The 22,984-nt window shown below is 31.9% G+C and overlaps 1 protein-coding gene across 1 annotated transcript; it reads right to left on the reverse strand.

Annotated features, from left to right (window-relative positions):
• Window positions 1–2,542: 2,542 nt before the first annotated feature.
• On the reverse strand, window positions 2,543–5,197 carry LOC134264654 (uncharacterized). Its single transcript, XM_062746950.1, has 3 exons — window positions 5,026–5,197; window positions 3,632–3,805; window positions 2,543–3,084 (listed from the first exon to the last, which is right to left on the reverse strand). Exons 1-3 carry the CDS (start codon window positions 5,195–5,197, stop codon window positions 2,843–2,845), a joined length of 588 nt encoding a protein of 195 aa, XP_062602934.1. The 3' UTR covers window positions 2,543–2,842.
• Window positions 5,198–22,984: the final 17,787 nt, after the last annotated feature.

Raw genomic sequence — 22,984 nt, forward strand, 5'->3', positions numbered from 1 at the left:
CATTGTGTAAAATTTTGACAATATCGAACGTGATATATAAATACATGTATGTGACTTCATCTTTGCATATAATTTTTGCCTGTGTAAAGTAGTTCTGTGGTCTAGTGGTATGTCTCTCGCTTCATATGTGAGAAGTCCCAGGTTCGAATCCCGGACGATCCACTTTCTTTTTTTTTTTTTGAAATACTTTTTTTTACTAAATGATAGTATTCAGCATGTGAAATGAAAAATAAAATTATGGGGTCTGGCTTGTACAAACTCATAAAATCAATACAGTGTGATAAACATTCCATATGAAAAAAATCTTCTATACAATTAATAAGGAATAAGCAATCAAATCTTTATATGCATATTGACATACATGTGTTTTATTTGTTTCAGTACACATGTATACATTTAATGATTCTACAAATTCAGTCAGGGGGATCCGATTTTTCCCTAAGCGGGGGACACGAATTCTCTGAATTAGCTTGTTTTTAATTGTATTTTACCTCTGTTCCGCTCTTTACGACTAATTAATTTTTACCCAATATCCAGTAAATAGAACATATCAAGTTTTAACTTCAAAGAGGAAAAAATTGATTAATTGGCTTTCATTATTAGACTTTAAAGACCAATTTTAGAATTTCTCTTTCTTTTTTCTCTTACTAAAATTAATTTGATCTTTTTCAGATCGCTAATTTAATTAAATTAATAGATCAAAATCGCTAGGAAATAACAAAGTTATCACGATATATTATTTTCACCATCATTCAGAAATCGATCTCTGATCGACTCAAACTTGATCACATGTTTATGGTATATTATATATATATTTTCTTGTTGTTTCACGACCATCTTAAGAATATAACAGCATATAGACATGTAGCAGTTTTTAGAACTAATCAGAATTGCATTTATTAAAACTTTACACACTTCAGAATTTCAATCCATATTAAAGAAAGGCTCTGTATTGAATCAAGAATAGATTTTGAGACACAGTCCTAATAACAACAACCAAAAAAAATCAAAACGTCAAAAACAACATTTTTAAGAATACCCAGACTAAGTGTGTTTTCTGTACGGTAAAATAATTGGAAGTTCCATGTGATGTTCTTCTTGTATAAATCGTTTCAACAAGACTTAATTCCATTACCCACAAAAATGAATCAAAAAACCACAAAATACATATTCTTAGAAGGAGAAAATCTGTTTTTAAGATATGAAAAAATGATTGTTCATTTATTTATCATTAAGTTATATTAATAGAAAGGAAAAAGTGCTTTCTGCTCATTGCTTCAGATCACTGCTTTCCACAGCACTTTGCATTCTGCGAATATGCTCACAAAACAAAATCAAATTAGATATTCAAAATAATGTCACAAAATAACACAAGTTCTATTAATAGCATATGCTGAATAACGTTTTGTTCCTTGTTTGTGACGTCAAAAACTGAAAATGACGTCACTATACAGGTCACTGTAAAATTTATGATATATCTTAGAAATCCCTCTGAAGAAGCGTATAATAATTTGTACACAGTTTATTAAGACAAATGACATCCTATAAATTTAATCAATAATTGAATTGATCGTTTTAGTGAAGGAAGGCAGTTGTTTAAAATAATACTTGTTATCTTACCCAGTGAAAGCAAGTTTGAAAAGAGATGTGTTTTTAATTAACCAATTTACACTTTGAAAAATAGTTGAATATTTCAACAATCTATAATTATCAAATACCTAAGATATCATTTACTTTCGATTTTAAACATATTAGAAATGATTTTAAAAAAGGCATCCATTCTCTATCCACCTTGAATAAAAGTCTCTCCCGAGAGAGAAAATTTGGGTTTTGATGGTCGGCATGCTTTATTTTTGGAAAGGATAATTCTATCCACCAATTCTGTTGACGAGATTTGACTATTTTTGACAAATTAACCGTTTTTGATATCAAAATTAACTTACTTGGAAAGAAATATAAAACACAGAATAATATTTCACCTTTTGTGACAGAACGCTACGGAGGGTTTCACGTGACCGCCTACATCACGTGAATTGCGCATGAGCAGAACGGTGACATATGTCCAGTAAAATTGGAGAGGAATGATTTAGAATATAATCAACACTGAAACCAAATATTGTTTCTTTTATGGATGTTATTCAATTATTTCGCGAACTTTTTGAACACCCCTCGTATATTTCATTTCCCTTGGTAACGGTGCATTGATAATCTTATAATCTTAGGATCCACAGGAATTTTTAATTATTGAAATGGATCTATATTTGTTTTTTTAATGTCTGATTATCCTGTTCAATAAATTGTCTATGATTGTTTTGGAACAATAATACTTCGACGCCTCGGTTAATAACTTCCTCCCTCGGGAAACCCTAAATTTGCTATGTCCCTTATACCCATTCCATTACTGTATAATTTTCTTTCACGGTTACATACATCCTCTTGCATTGTACTATGGAATTTGAAGCGAATGGGTTTTTTTTACGTATAAAGCAAGTAATATTTATTTAAGTGTTATTTAATAGTTATTTTCAATAAAAGTGCCAAATATACATGAATTACTTATCGTCCTCATTTTTTTCCCTAAATTGCATAAAAAAGCAGAGGTTGACCTTTTTCTACAAACATAAATATGCATCTTTTTTAACATAGATGTAGCAAACTTGCTATAATTATAAGTTTAACATTTGTTTTGGTCATTTTTACAAATTACTTAGATTAACATTTACAGTTTGTTTTTTTCAAAAGTAACTGGCTAGAATATGAAAAAAAAAATAGATTTTGCACACATCCTGTAATCCTTTTCAAGGTCTGGAGTCATTCCTTGGCATTATGAATATCTCCAAAATCATCGGAAAACGGGAAATAAGCGATATATTTCACAAACGTAATGATGTTTCCTATAAAAACTGTCGTCATAACAGCGAAAGTCGAGATCACTTCTTGCCCTCATGTATATTTCATTCAGACCATCTAACTGGCTAGCAAGACAGTGACCAGGCATCAGGGACCCGTCATGGAATCTCCACTGGTTGTTGTCCTTGACTCCTTGAACCCACACCTGGATAGGTCCATTTCCTGTATATTGGCCTTAAAACAGATAAAGATGTATCAAAATCGTAAACTTCAACGTTTCGTTGAATAAACCATTTGGATTCGTGGTCATGTTCAGTTTTCAAAGTGCGGAAATTTGATGAAACTTGCGGAAACTATTAGTAAGCTTAAGTTTTCACAGAGTTTCAGCCATGCGGAAACTAGCTGTTTTTATATAGAGTGTCAACACTTGTATACGTCTTAAACCATCAAACTTAATGGTATTTATTTAAAAAAGTATCAATTTAAACTATTTTAATACACGTGAAAGAAATTGTATTCAGTTTAATTTCCATATGCAAAGTTCCCTTAAATCAAGCAATTAAATGATCAATTAGAACAAAGAAAAGTAGTAACAATTGTTTGCAAAAAAAAAAAAAAAAGAAAATTGGAGATCATACAGTTTTCAATGATATCTTCTTTTTTTCAAAATCACATTGTGTCACCTTTATAATGATTATCTGAAGGTTTTGAAGAATGTAATTGAGAAGTGGTATTGAAGAAATATATTTCAAAAATTTAAATCGCTTGTAAATCAACCTACCCGAAAAACTTTTAAAAATGTCATATTTCTCCAAAGAATCGATTTTGATGAGATCTCCGCCATTTTCCTTACAGTTTTCAACAGCATCAGGGTACTTGGAATTAACTGGTACATACATGAGGCAAATTTCAAAATAAGTGTAGTTGTATGTGGTATACCCTTCCGGACAGGGGGCTGAAAAAATGAAAAAAATAAAGGTGTCATCGAAAAAGTCGTTAACAAAAATCGATCATTAGAAAACTAATTTCCAACAAAGAAAAAGAAATCACTAAAAAGTCTAAATCCATGTCACTCTTTTTTTTTTGGGGGGGGGGGGGGGTCATCTGCAACAAAATAAATTAGATCCCAATTGATTGGTCTTATTTGGTTTGAATCTTATGCATTGATAAAATAGAAGGAGCAACCTGTTTCCAAATTTCTTATCTATGCAAGTACCAACCAATACCTGTTTAAAAAAAACACTGATGCCCCCGCATTACATGTGAAGTATGAAATTCCTTTACTTTCAAAGCTTATATTCAATTGTGCAGACTTTTTTTTAGATTTCATAATCCAAGGTCATTCAAGGTTAAAAAACTTTTTTTTAGATTTCATAATCCAAGGTCATTCAAGGTTAAAAAATAATACATTTATGGAAAGGTTTCATGACATTTAATCAGATATATTAAAGTTATGACCAAGGATTAAATTTGGTAATTTGTTGCAAAGCTGGGTCAAACTAGAAGATCAAAAGGTGAAGAGAATAAGTATATTTGTACCCATAGAAAGGCCGTGTAAAAAATATTGCACATGTGAATTTTGAGATTAATTTCTCCAACCAATCAGATATTGTGGACAAACAAATAATATTTAATCAGACAGAGAGACAGACAGGTGGTACAGAACAATTTATCTCCGAATCTCTGATTTTGAGGGCATATGCGGTAAATTCCTAATTAAAAGCGAGGAATTTATTATCGCGTAATTCCGCGAGAAGCATCACTCACGAATAAAATTTTTCGCTTTTATTTTTACGTTGTTGCAAGCCATGTAAATCCTTTTTATCAACCGCCCTTTTGTGAATAAATATTCTCGCGATAAGTACTCGCGAAAATAAGGAATCCACAGTAATTGTTGCAATGTATGTCATTCAAAAACAACTCAATGAGATATTAAAATGAGTGTTAAAATAGAATATAGGAAATTATGACATTAAACAAGATTGTCTCTCGTCCAGGACGATAGCAAATAATAATTATCATAAATATTATGTAGTAAATATTGTCACCTATCCTAGATATATTTCTTCTGTTTTCAATGAAATATTTTCGACTGATATGTATATTTACGAGGCATATATGACTTCCAGCCCGTGCCAGCCAAAGCCGTTCCAGGATTATCTTTGCAACACATACACATCTCATCAACCTTATTATAACTGCACATATGTGGAGAATTAAGATACGTCAAGCATTTGTAAAAACAAGATGACGCTCTTTGTATGTTAACAATTTGTACACATGATGTTGTTGGGTTATCGCTAACTTGAATTCCTAAACCCTCACCAACATCACTCTGAATTGCCATTTTAAAAACCAAAAGGTAAGTCATAAAACGAAATAGTAATACAAACATTAGGGCAATTTGATATCTGCCTAAATATTAATAGAAAAACCAAACTGTCTCCACTATCAAGGATACTTTGTATAAAACGTCAGAAGATCTAAATTCATCGTTATATACACATAATTGATTATGGTATTAACATTTCCGCAAGGATGTATTTACTGAAGATATACAAAGGTTCAATGTCCTGAAAAAATGATGCCGTGCTAAAACTAAGGCTTTTTTTTTCTCAAAAGTCTAGAAATGTCTCGACTTATGTAAACTTTTTACTCAAGAACTAAGAAATGGCACTTAAATAGGTTTTTAACGCAAATGGGATCCAGTGTTTGTGAAAAAGAATGCTTCTTACAAAAATGGAATAGTCATGAACATAGATTGGATAAATGGATTTTTTTTCTTGTATTCTCATGTAATCTGAAACATCAATATCTTTAGCAGATTTTCTCACGTACTCTATGCTCATAGATTTAAAAATTTTACCAAAAAAATACCAATGCATCTTTAATTTATAGTACACCCAAACTGTGTATGGTTTACATAATATTTACAGTTTGCTCCAGTAGGTTATTGCAAAAACAACAATTGAATAATATAATCTTCAACACATTAGTTAACATATAGAATGATACAAATATGAAATGAGATATACATAATCTCCTGCTGAGAGGTATCGATAATGTAAAGAATGTTCTAACTAAAAAAGTTTGATTTTTTTTTTTTTAAAAGCTTTTAAAACCTTTCAAAATTTTGTAAAACGTCAAAGGGTAGTTATTGTGGGCTGTTATTAATTTTTTTTTTATTCTTGTTAAACAGTGTTTGTTTTTAATAGTTTTTATAAATGGAAAATGGTTCGAGGACTTAATAAAATTTCAGGTTTCCTTTCTTTTATTTTCAATCTTCATATTCAATTTAACTTAAAATAGACGAAATCGTACTGAACACATTTGATCAATATTTTGATGGTAACCTACATGTAGTAAGACTTTTGCTTCCTGTTGGTCAGGTAGATGCTAAATTCTCATCCTCCTACCTTAGAAGTTAAAAACAGTTATAAATTTTCCTTCATCAATGACTCGGTAATGGATTGTTGTTGATTGCATACTGTTTAACGTCCTTCTCGAGAATTTTTCACTCATTTTGAGATGCCACCACCCAGGTAGCACAACAACGTTATTAAAACGTTATCAAAACGTTTTCAAAATTTTATAAAAACATTTTCTAAAACGTTATTACAACGTTATTTTTATGGTTTTTTAAACGTTATCATAACGTTTTTCAAAAACATTGTCCTGCAATGTTTTGAAAACATTTTTGAAAACGTTTTCAAAACATTTTTAAAAACGTTTTCAGAACATTTCTTATATGTTTTAAATCATTTAAAAAATATTTTACAACATAAAAATCATTATACTTCCAACAGTTTTAATTATTTTAAACTTTTTTCACAAATGTAATCCATGAACTGTTTTTAACATCCACACAGTCAATAGCAGTCTTCGTAACGGAGAAGATTTGTCACAATTGAAATTAGAAAAAAATCACAACATCTTCATCCTTTGAAAATCATGTCTGGCACTTGGACTTCTTTGTTTTCTTCTGAAAAACAAAGATTTAGAGAACAACTTTAATTAACAAAATGAATATTCATTCCCACAAATCATTTTAGTAAAATACATGTATATCCATGCATTAGAAGATATAAAAATTATACATAGTCATACATCCGATAAATACAAGGAAAGTGTGTATTGTCTTTCTAAAATTTTTATTAAAAAACTTTATTGTTATGACTACGTTGGTGTGTTTTAGGCAACAGTTCTCACTATAATATATATATAGTATACTAAATAAATCTCAGTCATACATTCTTGTTAGGAAACTTCAAACATACCTTCAGTTATAATTACAGAATGAATAGCCTGGTACATCCCTCCGGAATGGTACGTGTTTAGCAAACCTCATTATGTCCAATTCCTCTCATAACATGTAATCTTTAAAAAGGTCTATTTAGTCTTTGCAAACAGTCACTGTGAATAAAAAATGATATTCATCTTAAGAATTGTAAATTGGTAAATGTATACATGATACTGTATATGAATACAAATCATTTAACATTTCCAAAGAAGTATTTAACTAACTTGTAAACCCCCCCCCCCCCCCAAAAAAAAAAAAAAAACACATACGCAAAAATACCCGATCTATTCTAATCATGTTTTGAAGCTCTCAATTTGAACATCTATCTGTTAGCCTGGGTGAATTTACTATACCAGAAGTACACATTAATAAAGAAAACTCACACTAGACGCTTGTAAGTCACAATACATATGTAAATGCACGATCATGATAAACCTAGATGATCAGTTTACTTCAAAAACAACAAATTACCCGCCCAGTTCAAATATCAGTGAAATGTACAATCATTTACAAGGAATGGTTTAGGATTATACATACACATACAGCTATAATACGATGTCTTAATACGTGTATACACAATTAATACTACTTTAAATTCAACGTACCATACGATGATGTAAAATATTCCCTAAATCCTGTTCATAGTCTTTCAAGAATGCTGCCCGGTTATTCAAAATCTTGATAAGTTGACCTATATAGATCACGTGGAAATAGTTTGCAGGGAGGAGCGGTTTCATCAGCGCTGACCACGGCATCCCGCTGTGCCACTCGATCAATTAACTTTTGATAAACGCATTATCCAGGAGGAAACAACACAAGTGAATAAATGCACCGCATTACTTTGTTGAACTACATCACATCTCAGAACAAATGCTTTAAAACGGATTTTTATACTTTTTTTCCACAATGTTTTTAGGAATGTGGTTTAAAACAATTTAAAAAGAAGAACTGAATTAAAAAAACATTTTTGTGTAAATTTTATTTTTCTTCAATATGCTTCAAAAGATATCACCTAGTAAATAATAACAAACAAACGAAAAATATGCTAATCATCAAATGTAATTTTTTTAAAGAATTGAATTATAGGTGTTTGTTGTTTCTATAACGTTTTAACAATGTTTTCATAACATTTTATAACAATGTTATATTCATATTTTCTGGTAACATTTCTACCTATAATTTATAACAATTTTCATTCAATTTAATTTTTTTTTTAAATTTGAGTCAACGTGACACAATACACCACGCACTGTGTAATATATTCTTAATATCATATTGTATTTTTTTAGGATAGTTTTTTCTCCAAACAATGGAATGTGAAAACATTTTTTACCATGCTTTTAAGTAAATAAAAATTATTCTTAATATCATTGTGAAAATGATATGCAAAAATGTTTTCTAAAAAACTTCCTTCCAACCAGTATCAAACGTTATGAAAAACATTTTAAAAATGTTTTTGAGAAACGTTTTCTAAAAACGTCATTATAACCTAGATAAAACGTTATAAAAACATTTTTCAAACGTTATGTCAAAAACGTTATGAAATAACATCCTTATAACCGGAATATAATGTTATGAAAACGTTTTGTGCTACCTCGGCACTTGCAAGTGGAGAGCTGCAAATTTTGTCCTATACTCGGCACTATTGAGCAGGGAGGGATCTTTTTTGTGCCAGTACCTGCTGCATGGGACCTCGGTTTTATACGACCTCATTCATAGGGCCGGTCTTCACGTTTAACAGTGGGATTCGAACCCGCGACGTAAGGACCAACTCTTTACTTCGTGACTCTAGAGTAAACGCTCTAACCACCGTGTTTACGCGAGCGACCACTTGGTAACAGGAGATAAAATTAGAGGTTCTTGAGAATACCACGCTCATTAAAGACAGTTTTTAGCACGGTAGTTGTTGTTACGCTGAGGAGCCGTCAATATTTACTGACTCTGTGTATCGGTTTATACATCTAGATTTAGATTTATGGGGGCCGACTATAGTTTTCATTGCGCAATTTTTCGCGCATCATAGTAAATTGACGCGTATTAACTGTTTTTAAGCAACTTTTTCCACTTGATTAATAAAATTAAACAAAATTAAGCAATTACAGGTTTAAAAATGTAATTACAATTTCATATAACTGAATTTTTAACCGATTTTGCAATTGATAGGTAGGTTGACGTCGTTATAGTGCGTTTTTGACGTTATGATAAATTGAAGCTCTTAAAGAAAGGGGTAATAAAAATGTTATTAAATAAAAAGTAAAAAACATACGCTCTTGAAATTTTCTACATAGGAATTTGATAATCTCTACATCATATTCTGTTATTTTTTGGTATAAATCATATGTATGCGTCATAGTTTGTAGCATTCTATTTTAAAAGGCAAATTCGTTAATTTTTGGCCTTTTGAGATGCCCCCTCTGGTAACAAGACGGTAGAATTTTGTGTTTTTTACACATAATGTACAAGAGAGTATTACCCATCATATCTTACATTTTGAACAAAAAACGCTATTGTGGTATTTTTGTATAATTTGCTTTAAAGTGCTAAAAATTGGCATTTTCCTATATAATTTTATAGTAAATGTACCTATATTTTGAGATGGTCCCTACCTGGACGGTAGATTTCGCCCAAACTTTGCATGTACACTAAAGTTAATGTAAGTTATATATGGTATAAAAATGAAGAGTTTCGCTATTGTAGTTTTCACGCAATAAAACCATAGTCGGCCCCCTTAAAGCACACCTTTAGAATGTGTTGACTTCTTTTTATATGATTGGACGATTCTTGAACGGGACTAAATCAACATATACTCAAGCAAAGGCCGCAACATTTCTGTACTGACACATTTGTCAATAGAATAACTTTGCAAGAATACATGCAAGACTCTTAGCAAATAAACATAAAAATTCAAAGAACTTATGAAAAGGAAAATACTGATGAGAATTCATTTAGAATCTTACGCTAATATAACAGCTATTTCAATGTAGTGAGAGATGATTTTTATATCAGGTAGGATAGAGTTAAAAAGTTTGAATATATTATGTAATCAAAATTGAATGGATGTAGTAACTGAAGTTTTGCTATATTGCAGTGAATTTTAACCAATGCATCGTAATTGATAGTTGCTGACGTCACATTATAACTTTGCATAGAAAGCTTGCCAGGCATTATCAAATTACAAACATGCAAAACATAAGCTATTGCTTGCAATAGCAGACTTTCTAGGTTCTCTTCTTCTTCTTCTTCCTGGGTACATTTTTGTCCGGGAGTGATCTTGTAAACTACACATCCGACTTAGGTAAAACCTTTTTAGGGTTCTTAACCAGAATGCAGTATAAACATATCAACATTACATAACAAAGTAATCGTTAAATGATCTGTTGTTTTAAACATGTACCATATGATTAAAAAAGGTCAATAATTTATCAAGAGTTTCCTTTATGTTAAAAATAAAAGTCAGACAAGAATGTTTTTAATTTTTCAAAGAAAAAACACAAAACTTTACTTGTAAAGATAATTGTCATTCAATTTATTTAACGGACTTTTGAATTATGGTTACTTATTATTAGGAAAAAATAAAAATGAAAAAGATAACAATAGTATTCGAGTTGAAACGTCCATAAAACATACAAATAAGGAGCTGAGCAAACACTGACCCCATGTGCCATGACGTATCTCGCTTTGTTCTTTATTCTTTTTGTATAATTTTCTTTGTATTTTCTCTCTGTTCCGTTCTTTAAGATTATATCTTACCAAATATCTAGTAATTAGAAAATATCCAGTTTTAACTTCAAAAGGATAAAGAGGATGAAGATTGATTAATAGGCATTCATTATTAAACTTTAAAGATCATTTGTAGATTTTCTTTTTTTCTTTGGACTAGAATTAATGTGATATTTTCCAGATCGCCAATTTAATTAATTTAATAGATCAAAATCCCTAGGAATAACAAAGATATCACGATATATTATTTTCATCATCATTCTGAGATCGATCTCTGATCGACTCAAACTTGATCACATAATTATGGTTTAGTATATTTTTTGTTGTTTAACGACATTCTCAAGGATATGAAAGCATATAGATTGTAACAACTTCTCAAAATTGCACTTAATTGCACTTTACACACTTCAGCATTTCAATCCGTATTAAAGAAAGTTTTTGTATTGAATCAAGAATAGATCTTGAGACACAGTACTCATAATAACAACCATAAAAACATCAAAAACAACATTTTGAAGATAAACTGGACTAAGTATGTTTTCTGTATGGTAAAATATTTGTTGGTAGTTCCATGTAGTGTACTACTTGTATAAATCGTTTCAACAAGTCTCAATCCCATTACCTACAAAAATAAATCAAAATCTAAAAAGCACATATTCTTAGAGGGAGAAAATCTGTTTTTCAGGTATGAAAACATGATTGTTCATTTATTTAGCATAAAGTTATATTAATGGAAAGGAAAAAGTACTCTCTGTGGATTGCCGTAGTTTACTGCATTCCATATCACTTTCCATTCTGTAAATAAGCTAACAAAGCAAAATCAAATAAGACATACAAAACAATGATGTATACAAATAATGAAATATACAAGTAACGCACGGACCACATTACTCATCAGAGTCAAAAAGGTACTGCTCTACTTACCCCCCCCCCCCAAAAAAAAAAGAAAGCGTTTAAAGTACCTCAAATGACCCTAATTTCTGTGATACTGTAAAATGTGATTATCAAAGTGTTTAAAGAGTACACTAGTTTTGTTGTGCAGGTTTATTTATAATAGTGTATGAATATATGAAATAAATTTTGTATAGCATGGAGTCCTAAGAATAATTATTTAAAAAAGGTTTTAATAATTCTTAGTACAAAAGAGCCAGAGCTATAGACATTACTTGTACTAAACTACATGTACATTAAAAAAACTTTAGTCATTTATGGCATCCCAAATCACTTTTATACTTTAACCGCTAACAGTTTCATTAATCAGTTCATAAATGGTCGTTTACTATTAAAATCATTTCTATGAAAAAACATCTTCGCCATAGGATTTCATCTTGAATACAGCAATCTTGACACGGGGTTTATACGTATTTACATCACTTTTAGCTTTCACCTGAAATTGCACTATGGACTTCTTTTTAACAACACAGAATTGGCTGTTGGGTGTGTTGAGGAGTGGATAGGTATGTTTGCCTCATACTGTGCTGAATATTAAATACCAACCAAGTATCTTTTATTGGCCAAAATATTATCTGACCTCTTATAATTTCATTCAAAAATCTGTTGCTTGGTCAAAAATTAATTGCTTTATATAGGAACAGAACATTTAAAACTTTGAGTACAAAGTTTCTCAAAAGTCACAATCTGATAATCTTTTTTACATGAAATGTTTTCATTGCCGGTTAAACACGCTCAATGCACCTACTTGACCTAAGGGCGAATTTGTATTGAAAAGAAAACTCAATTTAAAAAATGGTGAGATGAAATATATTAATCATGCTATTCTCAATTGTTTAATAAATAAAGCTATATAGCTAATTTAAGCCATATAGCTTACGCTAAATCAAGAGATTGCGATGGACAGTGGCATTATCAGTTTATGTGATCCACAGACAAGACCGTATTTCCTCACAAAAAGAATTCTTGAATATAGCAGTTAGTCTACAATATTTGATATAAAAAATTGAAAACATCTCAGCACAAAGGAGTAACGCATCAAAGACGACAGTATTACTAAACAACATTAAAAAAAGGCTTACTCTCTTCTCTGGTTTATACAGAAACTCAGGTGCTGTTAAAGGCCGCCATCGTAACAAGTGTAATACTTATAACACATCGTAATGCTTATGAAATAAATGCAAATAAATTGCAAGGGAAAAAACTCAAAATCATCAAACTCATCGCTTCTCTCCAACAATTACTCGCGCAAGCCATTTTTTCAGATTTTGAAGAAGAAAAATTTGGAAAGCCTGTGTCAGTGGAATTATTCAAAGGGATCGAAAGAAGCCCCAAAGAAATAACACTGTATGGAGTTTGCTTCATCCTACTTTCTCGATGACAGAAATAACACTGGATAGAGTTTGCTTCTTCCTACTTTCTCGATGACAGAAAGGTAAGGTCATGCAAAATTCTACGAAGTTGAATTGTGGTAATGTTTAAAGTTTCCCACCAACACTCCTCTTGTTTTTTTTAAACATTGTGTGCTAGAATAGTCATATCCTGCTTAGTCTGGTTTCTTCATGAACTAGTGTTGCATTAGTGAATTCTGTATTTTTTGCTTATTCTTCAAAGACTGCTTGTTGGGTATAGCGTCCACATCAACCAATGTGATGAACTCTCAGTTTGCGTATTCCATGATGACTGCCTGTTGGGTACAGCGTCCACATCAACCAATGTTGCGGTGATGAAATCTCCGTTTGTGTATTCCGTAACGACAGCCTGTTGGGGAAAGCGTCCACTTCAGCCTTATCCTGGTTAGAATTCTGTGCGTTTGCGTATTCCGTCGCTCCTCAACGCAACTAAACGATTGCAACATATAATGTACATGTGTGTCAAATTGATAGTCAGGATTTGAATTTGTGCAATTAATTGTAATTGACAAGTAATTGACTTGATTGATATTTAATTTGATGTTCTAAAAGGGGGGGGGGGGGGGGGTAAGGCACTTTATTGAATGATCAATTTGTTTGAAAATAATTATCAACAGATTAAGATTTGTTTTTATTATAAATTTGAAGAATTGGAAATGATAGAAAACACAAACTTTGAAATAAAGTAAAGATCTATGAAATTCATCAACTACTTAATTTAGGTTTTCAAATATGGACACAGTCCACTAAATGTTTTCCCATAGGCGACAATGGTAGCCTTTATTCTCATAGCGATGTCCCTTATTTTCGATCAGCAATTAGTGACCCCTTAAGTCAAAGCACACCAAGTTGCCTTTCCTTGAATAAAATCTCTAGTTGGTATGTCAGGTTTGTTATACGACAAAATGCGTCTGATTGCGGGAACTTCTGAAAATGAAAGTGAAAGTAGGGGAATTCAGAGTTCTCACTGGCGTTATAATACACCGAATAATTCGGCTGATCCTCTCAATAAATTATATTTTTGCCAAGCTATTTTGGTAGGAAATATATTCCTCATCAGTAAATGTACGGCTTAGTTTAGTATATCTTACCAATTTTGTATGCAAGTCTGAAAATTAAGACACTTGTAATTTTTTTCTGTACTACTTTCTCCTCCTATCGATTCTAAAAATAATTAGAGGGATATACCCATATGTATATCTGAAAAGGTGAAATTCACAGGAAAGGAAAAAAACTACTGATTACAAAGTTCAATTAATATCTTTGGGCATTCTACGAGGGGTTATCAAAAAGTTCGTGGACTGAGGCTATAAAATTAGTACTATGTAGTCTGTGCTTTCAAAATTTATATGTTTTGAAAAAGTTACATTATTTGCCAAATTGTTACAAAATGAAAAACATTATATGATGTTTCTTTAGTTTCCGAAAAGTTTTTTCAATGTCCGCTTCTTCTACCTCATACACTTATTTTGTCCCTGGAGCTGAGTAAGGACTTAAACCCACCTTGTTTATATGACTTTACAATGTCATGAACAGCGGCTTTCAATGAATATAATATTCCAAATGGATTAATTATGAGAGACGCGTGTTTTTCTGCACATTTTGTTGGGAGTTTCAACACATGATCAATGTCATTTTTTGATTTTTTCACACCTTGACTGCAAATCGACATTAACTGTGTATCCGTTTTCTATGAATCTATTTTGACATTCAACATATTGTAGCCAGTTTCAACATATATTAGGTCTACACTGACACAACTTTAAAAAAAAACTTTTGATGTCATTTTTTATTTATTTCAGAATTCCGTGTAAAATTTACGATAAACTTTCATAGAACTTCCAGAATGAAGTAAAAATTTTATATTTTATGGAACAATTGTGTCCCGACACATACCTGAATTAACGGGATTTTTGGATGTCAAATGGTCATATCAAAAGAGTTTTTCTCAGTTACACATAGGTCGCAAAAACGTCGTGTTCGAGGTTGTGCCGCCTGGACATACCATTTCTTACAAAAACATTACTAATTTATTAAAAAGTAAAATTTATGATTTATGGTTTATTCTTTAGATTGAAAAGATGATGGTAACTAGATATTTTGAAATTCATTGATGTGCCTAAAGCGATTTTAATTTTATGACGCTAGTCCACGAACTTTTTGATAATCCCTCGTAGAGATTTCTGGCTTTGATATTTTTTAAAGTTACATTGTTGGTAAAACTTTGTTTCTTTATGAAAAGTAGGCAGTTGGTGATTTGATCAGGTGTTTAACGATACAAAGACCATTTATGAATCGTATTTTGTTTTGTTGTTTAGCCCATTTTTAATCGGGATTTTGCGCAGTGAACTTTATAATACTGACACAATAAAAACATGATTGTAATATCTCTAAACATTAAGTACATAACAAACCTTGCTAGAAATTTAGATTTTATTTAACTCCAGTGAAAACCTAAGGCAAAAAGTTGATGTACCTAATCGACTTAAATTATAAAAAGTATTCTTGATAACATTTACATGAAAAACCTTTTAAAGTACCTTCTCAAGGTGGGAAGTTCACATTTAGCCTTAACAAGTGGAGATCTTATTTTCCATTCTTTTGAGTAAAATAATCTTACCCAAGCTTAATCATTACATCGATCTTCCAAAACATTGATATTTTGGCATCTTTAGCTGAAAATTAAAAATCATCATGGTTTATATATAAGGATGAATTTAAACCACTTCAATTTATTCTTAAGAAGGATCTTTGATAGTGGCAACAATTGTGTTTGACTTTCAATATTCAGACAGATATTTCATCAACAAAATGTTTCGTTTAATGACAATCCTTTTGGTTTTCAAATTGACAATTCACAGTGGTGTTGGCGAAGGTTTAGGAATTCAAGTTAGTGACAACCCAACTGATTCATGCATACAAATTGATAATATACAAAGATCTTCATCTTGTTTTTACAAGTGTTTGACAAATTTTAATTCTCCATATATGTGCAGTCATAATAACGTTAATCAGCTGTGTATGTGCTGCAAAGATTCTCCAGGGGTCACTTTAGCTGACTCAGACTGGACGTCTTACATGCCGTGTAAGTATCAAAAAACAAATCAACTAAAAATTATTATCTTTTAAACAGCAAAGATATGTGATAATATTTGCTAAATTATATTAATGATAATGATATTTGTTATTGTCCACGGCGACAAGTAATCTTGTGTAATGCTAAAATTACGTATAATTTTATTAAAAGATAGGTCTTTGTTTATACTACCTCTCAATGAGTCGTATTTTGACTCACACATTTCATAACCATCTTACATTTATATACCTGGTATGTATATCGTTTTGTTCAAAAAATTGAACATTGCCAATAAAATTTTTAATAGTTGGAAATACGAATCCCATACAAATATTTCACAAGCCTATGTATCCCTTGGATACCGATTATTTTATCCTTTATTCCTTGACTTTGTAGTTTCCCTACTTTTAAACAATGCATGTACATGTATTTCTTATGACACGATTTTCCCCTGGCTAACTTTGATTTGATTAATTGTATATTGTTTAACGTCCATTTCGAGAATTTTTCACTCCTATGGAGACCCCACCCTTGCCGGTGGAGAGCTGCAAATGTTGTCCTATACCCAGCACTCAGGGCCATATACCAGGGAGGGATATTTCTCGTGCCAGCACCTACTGCGATACGGGACTTCAATTTATACGGTCTCATCGGAAGGACCAGTCTCCACCTCCCACAGTGGGATTCGAACCCGCAACGAATGGATTAACTCCTTGCTTCGCGACTCTAGAGCAGACGCTCCAACCACTGAGCCACGCGGGAGACACCTTTAATTTGACACTTTGACCTTAATTGGAGAGAATGCATTAATTCAAAGACTTTAACAATGGTCATAACTTATTAATTGTAAGAGCTTGCACTGGGCTTTTATATTTTGAAAAAAATATTCACTTAGAAAAGTTTTTATCTTTGAGTAACAAATTTTTCATCCCTTGCCCTTGTTTTTAAACATGCAATAAGAAACTTAAATCTACACCAAAAATTAAACTTTTGGGAGTATCAGTGTTTCACAAACACAACTTTTTCGGTTCTTGTTTAACAAGAATTTTGGAAACAAATTGCATCATGATCAATGCATGAGTTTCAAAGCAGAGTTGAAGGAAAAACAATCATACCCTTTTCTTTCGTCCTATTTGGTACCTCTAGAAAATATTTTGAAACGGATTATTATGCTGTCTAATTAGACTTCTTTCAATGATTTTCATATTTTTGCCGAAGCAATTATTTTTCATTTGATCGATCTAGATCTATGCGGACGATCTATTTTACAGCTCCCTGTCCAGAAGGATATACCACATACAACTACACTTATATTGAGATTTGCCTTATGTATGTACCAATTAATACCAAGTATCCCGATGCCGTCGAACATTGTAAGCAAAATGGAGGAGATCTCATTAAAATTGATTCGTTGGAAAAATACACAATATTCAAATCTTATTCGGGTAAGTACAGTTGCTGTTGGTATTTTTTATTATAAAAAATCACGTTATAAACATATATCTTCATGAATATTCTTTAAACTTAAAGAGGGGTGATTTCAGATTTTTAAGAGGTGAAATTTTAGTATTTATACAAATCTTTCATACCTATTGAAGTCTTAATAGTTTAAGTTCGTAGAACCTTGAGTACGAGGGTTGTCCAAGAAAATCGCGGACATTTTCAATATTTGTTGTTCCATTATTAATATAAAGTCAAAAATTGGTATATTTCATAATCAACAATTGTAATATAATTCAATGAAATTTCAATGAAATATCCCTATATAATTAACATGTTAAACTTTGATCAACGAACCATTCAACCATTCGAGCCGGCGCAGCACCGACGTCGTCAAAAGGTCACTCGTGGTGTTTTTTAATTTGTTCAGAAAATTTGCATCTTTAAAAAGATTTCGAAGCATAAATTCAACATTGCGTTTGATTTTCTGATAGCTATTGAGTTATCAATTTCACAGATGCTACAGTTAAAATTAAATCAAGATAATAATTCTTTTAATAGACAGTTTTCCAATCATAAATCAAACTGCTCGCATAGTTAGCGGCGATTTCCATTGATGACGCCCAGCTCTAAAACCTTTTAGTTGTCAGTTTTGTGTGTCTACTAAAATATAGACGCTATTTCCATAGCATAGCTAGTCAGTCAATCTTTGAAACTCTTTTTCTGTGTATAAACCAGTTTTTGATACATATATTTATGTCGTTTCCTGGTTCCCAGCTCTTATCCTGTATGAATAAGGGCCATGCCCCTCTCAACACAACCCTAGGTGATAATTTGGTGCGCCACATTATCGCTCGACGTCGCGGTTTTTGGCAATATCTAATTAATAGTTTTGTGCATATACCGTCATCTTTTCCTCATTTATAATGTCATAGTATTTATTTTTTCAGGCGAGAACTTTAGATCGTACAGTTTCTAAGGATTTAATTCTAATCACATTATATTACTGTATAGTCAGATAATAAAGAAAACATCGTGGTCAATGCAAAGTTTGAAAGTCAAGAAATTACCGTGCGTCGACCACCGATATTTAACACTCTTAAAATGTTGTAACTTAATGCATATTAACTCACAACCTGATGTTATTTAGTCAAAATAGCGAAAAGATCATTTCCCCACATTGTGCCAAAAATGAATAATTTTGGTCTGGTAGTTTATTCAATATTTAAAAAAAAAGTTTGCGTGTTTCTGGGACAACCCTCATGTAAAATTAAAGTGGATATATTGATATTACACATGTTTGTTGCATAATGAAGGAAAAGTTTTGATATTCAAAACACCATACCACGGAAAAGGAGACAAAAGGTTAAATGGTCATGATCGTTGAATGCTGAGGAAGTGAACAACGTCATAAGCAAAAAAAAAAAAAAAAACAATAATAATAATCACGCTCATATTAACCAGAAGCTGTTAAGCTGTGTCTTCCATTAACCGTAGTTTACAGGAAGGATAATACATGGGTTAAAGAATGTAAATCAATTTGCAGTCAAGATGGAGAGTTAAAAATGTAAATATAAGCAATGATTAATTATATTTTCGATATATATAGTTTCATAACTGCAATGATGTGTGGAAACAAATTTTCATATTGCAGGTTATTCAATTTGTTTGCACACGCCGTTGTAGTTTGGATATTATATCTTTTTTTTAAAAAAAAGATTCATTGTTTAAAAAACTTATACAGTTTTCTCATAATTTGTTACTTTCTTTTTGTCTGTGTATCATCAGTTCTAACTAGTTTTCAGTCTGGCATTATAATTTGGGTTTTTTTCATTCCTCATACTCTAATTCTAGGTCAATACACAAGGAATGGTCCTACAGATATTTGGGTTCAGGGCGTGAAGGATAATAACCAACAATGGAGGTTCCATGACAGGTCACTGATGCCCGGTCACTGTCTTTCTGCCACTGGCCAGTCTGGTGATCCCATTGAAATACACATGAGGGCGAAAAGTGATCTCGACTTCCGGTGTTATGATGTCCCTCCTTCTAACAGATACCATTTTGTGTGTGAAAAATATCGTTTATTTCCAAATTTTAGATGAATTGCAAGTAGCACTAACTTAAAACATTTCAATTCATAGTATTAGATTCAGACAAGAAATAAACTGCTTAAGAGAAACATTTCAAGTGTAAATTTTTGACATATTTTTGAGCTACACGATATTACAAAAAATATATTGCTATTTTTTTTGTAAAATGACTGGAAAAAGTCCTACACCTGTGGAGAAAAAATGTAGATTTGTGTGCATTAAATGTAATCATAAAGCATTCTTTTAAATCGCGAATCTTCGCTTCTGAAACAATGAGCATACAGATGTAGTCTATTGGATATGGTTTTAAAAACTATATTGAACATACAATAATACTGTGATAACTATTAATGAATAGGACAAGGCGGTAAACACAATGGAAAAAGAGCAGGGACCTGTTTTACAAAAGAACTTACGTCTAATACTAAAAACTTAAGTTGATTGAAAAATTGTGCAAAATTAACCATTTAGTTTAAAATTGATTTCATCTTCAAAAATATAAAACCTGTTTTCATATTTTGATATTTTACTAAGGAATACATCGATGGTTAGACAATAAAAAACTTGATAAATGTATCAATTTCGACTTTTTTGCTCATAAACTTTCTGCACTTGATTATGGACATGTATACTGTGAAATCACAAATTTTCGTGGGGGTTTCATTTTCGTTGTTTTCGTGGAATGCAGGAACCCACGAATTCATGTCCATCACGAAATGTATAATGCTACATACGTAACTACTCAGCAATTCTTCATCCACGAAATCAAATCCCCACGAACCTCGAGTTTTTCTTCAAGCCACGAAAATTTGACTCCACGAAAATATGTGAGTTTACAGTATGTCAAATTACTGTAAATGTAAAAGTAGAAATATCACCGTGTTTTAATTTCACTTTGCTTACGATTTTAATTTTTCCGCGAACTTTAAACCATCGTGATTATTATTTCACTTCATTTCTTTCTAAAAACAGGCATAGAACCTGGATATAATATACAATTTAATTCAATATTTTATATAATATATAAATTAATTAAATAATATATCAATTATAATCGATTCTCCGTGAGATTAAAACCACCGTAAAAAGTATTTTCTAACAAACCGTGAAATTTTATACACGCGAAATTAAAGACGTCGACAGTATTTATACGAACAATTATTATTTGCGTAGTCTTTTGATCGCTTTGGTGTGCATAAGCATGGGCAACGTAAAAACAATTCATTAAATGAGTAAAACTATTGAAACAAAGAACTTGAAAAAAGGCTGATTATTATTCTTCATGAAAAAGGATATAAACAGTAATATTTCTTTGCAAGTCCTATAATCGATGCCATAAACTTGTCAGGAAACAAAATTATGATCTTAAATGCTGACTGACATCTTTTATATGAAATGTTAGACCATATATCGTCGGGATTATTTACGAATGACAAGAAACACAGTGTAGGTGAAACCGACCGGCATTTGATTCTGATTTCCTTATAGCTCATACACATGTACCTCCTCTATTCTTTTATCCATGATTTCCCTGTTCCTTATTCATTTTGTTTTAATGGATTTGCTTGCTGGAATACTTTCACTATCTATATTTTTATGATGTTAGTTTAAGTTAATATAACTATGATATCAGACCTTAATGAAGAGCACCCAAAGAACCCTTCATGTGTTATGTTTTGAGGGAAATATTAATAAATAAATTTATCTGAATAACTAAAATATATCGGAATATATATAAGACATTCGAGGTTGGTCAGATGCCATGATGGATTGAGCTTCCCCTTTCAACCGATCACATTCCCCGTGTGCTCTTTGTCATGATCGTTAAAAATGGAGAATTAATTTGACAATCCAGCATGTAAATAATTGACCAACCCTGGGTACATGTACGTAAAATGTGAATCTGCATTTGACATAACGTTAGATTACAAATTTCATTGTATCGACCATAGAACTTTTAAAAATGATGACTGCAAATATGATATCCGAAATTCTTGTTTTATATTTTTGTTTGTCAATAACTTACAGTGTAAAAAATGTTAACACATAAAGCGTGCTCTAGCCTATAGATTCAACTGAGAGATATAAATTCCGTATGCAGTAATGAAGGTATATCGCTGCAAAAGTAAAAAACAATGTAAACAAGAGGCCCAGGGGCCACAGCGCTCACCTGAGCACATTGGGCTTGAATTTATCCCCCCCCCTCCAGGCGTTATTATTGTTATTCTAACAAATTAGAATCTACACTACCTAAGGATGATTCCATATAAAAACATGTATCACTAATCATAGCTTTGAAGAACTTGAAAAGAAGATTTCAAAAGGTTTCCCTATATATCCCTATGTAAAACTTGGGTCGGCCATTTTGGCCCCACCCTAGCCCCGGGGGTCATGATTTGAACAAAGTTGAATCTACACTACCTGAGGATGATTCCACATGAGTTTCATCTTCCCTGGCACAGTGGTTCTTGAGAAGGATTTTTAAAGATATTTCTTATGTATATTCCTATGTAAAATTTGGGTCGGCCATTTTGGCCCCACCCTTGCCCCGGGGGTCATGATTTGAACAAACTTGAATCTACACTACCTGAGGATGATTCCACATGAGTTTCATCTTTCCTGGCCCAGTGGTTCTCGAGAAGAAGATTTTTAAAGATTTTTCCTATATATTCTTATGTAAAACAAGGGTCGGCCATTTTGGCCCCACCCTTGCCCCAGGGGTCATGATTTGAACAAACTTGAATCTACTTTACCTGAGGATGATTCCACATGAGTTTCATCTTTCCTGGCCCAGTGGTTCTGGAGAAGAAGATTTTTAAAGATTTTTCCTATATATTCCTATGTAAAACTTGGGTCGGAAATTTTGGCCCCACCCTTGCCCCGGGGTCATGATTTGAACAAACTTGAATCTACACTACCTGAGGATGATTCCACATGAGTTTCATCTTTCCTGGCCTAGTGGTTCTTGAGAAGAAGATTTTTAAAGATTTTTCCTATATATTCCTATGTAAAACTTGGGTCGGCCATTTTGGCCCCACCCTCTCCCCGGGGGTCCTGATATGTGCAAACTTGAATCTACTCTACCTGAGGATGATTCCACATGAGTTTCATCTTTCCTGGCCCAGTGGTTCTGGAGAAGAAG

This window comes from Saccostrea cucullata, unplaced genomic scaffold (genome assembly GCF_032062105.1).
Source record: "Saccostrea cucullata isolate Sc308-1 unplaced genomic scaffold, CSIRO_AGI_Scuc_v1 ctg2824, whole genome shotgun sequence".
NCBI classification, from domain to species: domain Eukaryota; kingdom Metazoa; phylum Mollusca; class Bivalvia; order Ostreida; family Ostreidae; genus Saccostrea; species Saccostrea cuccullata.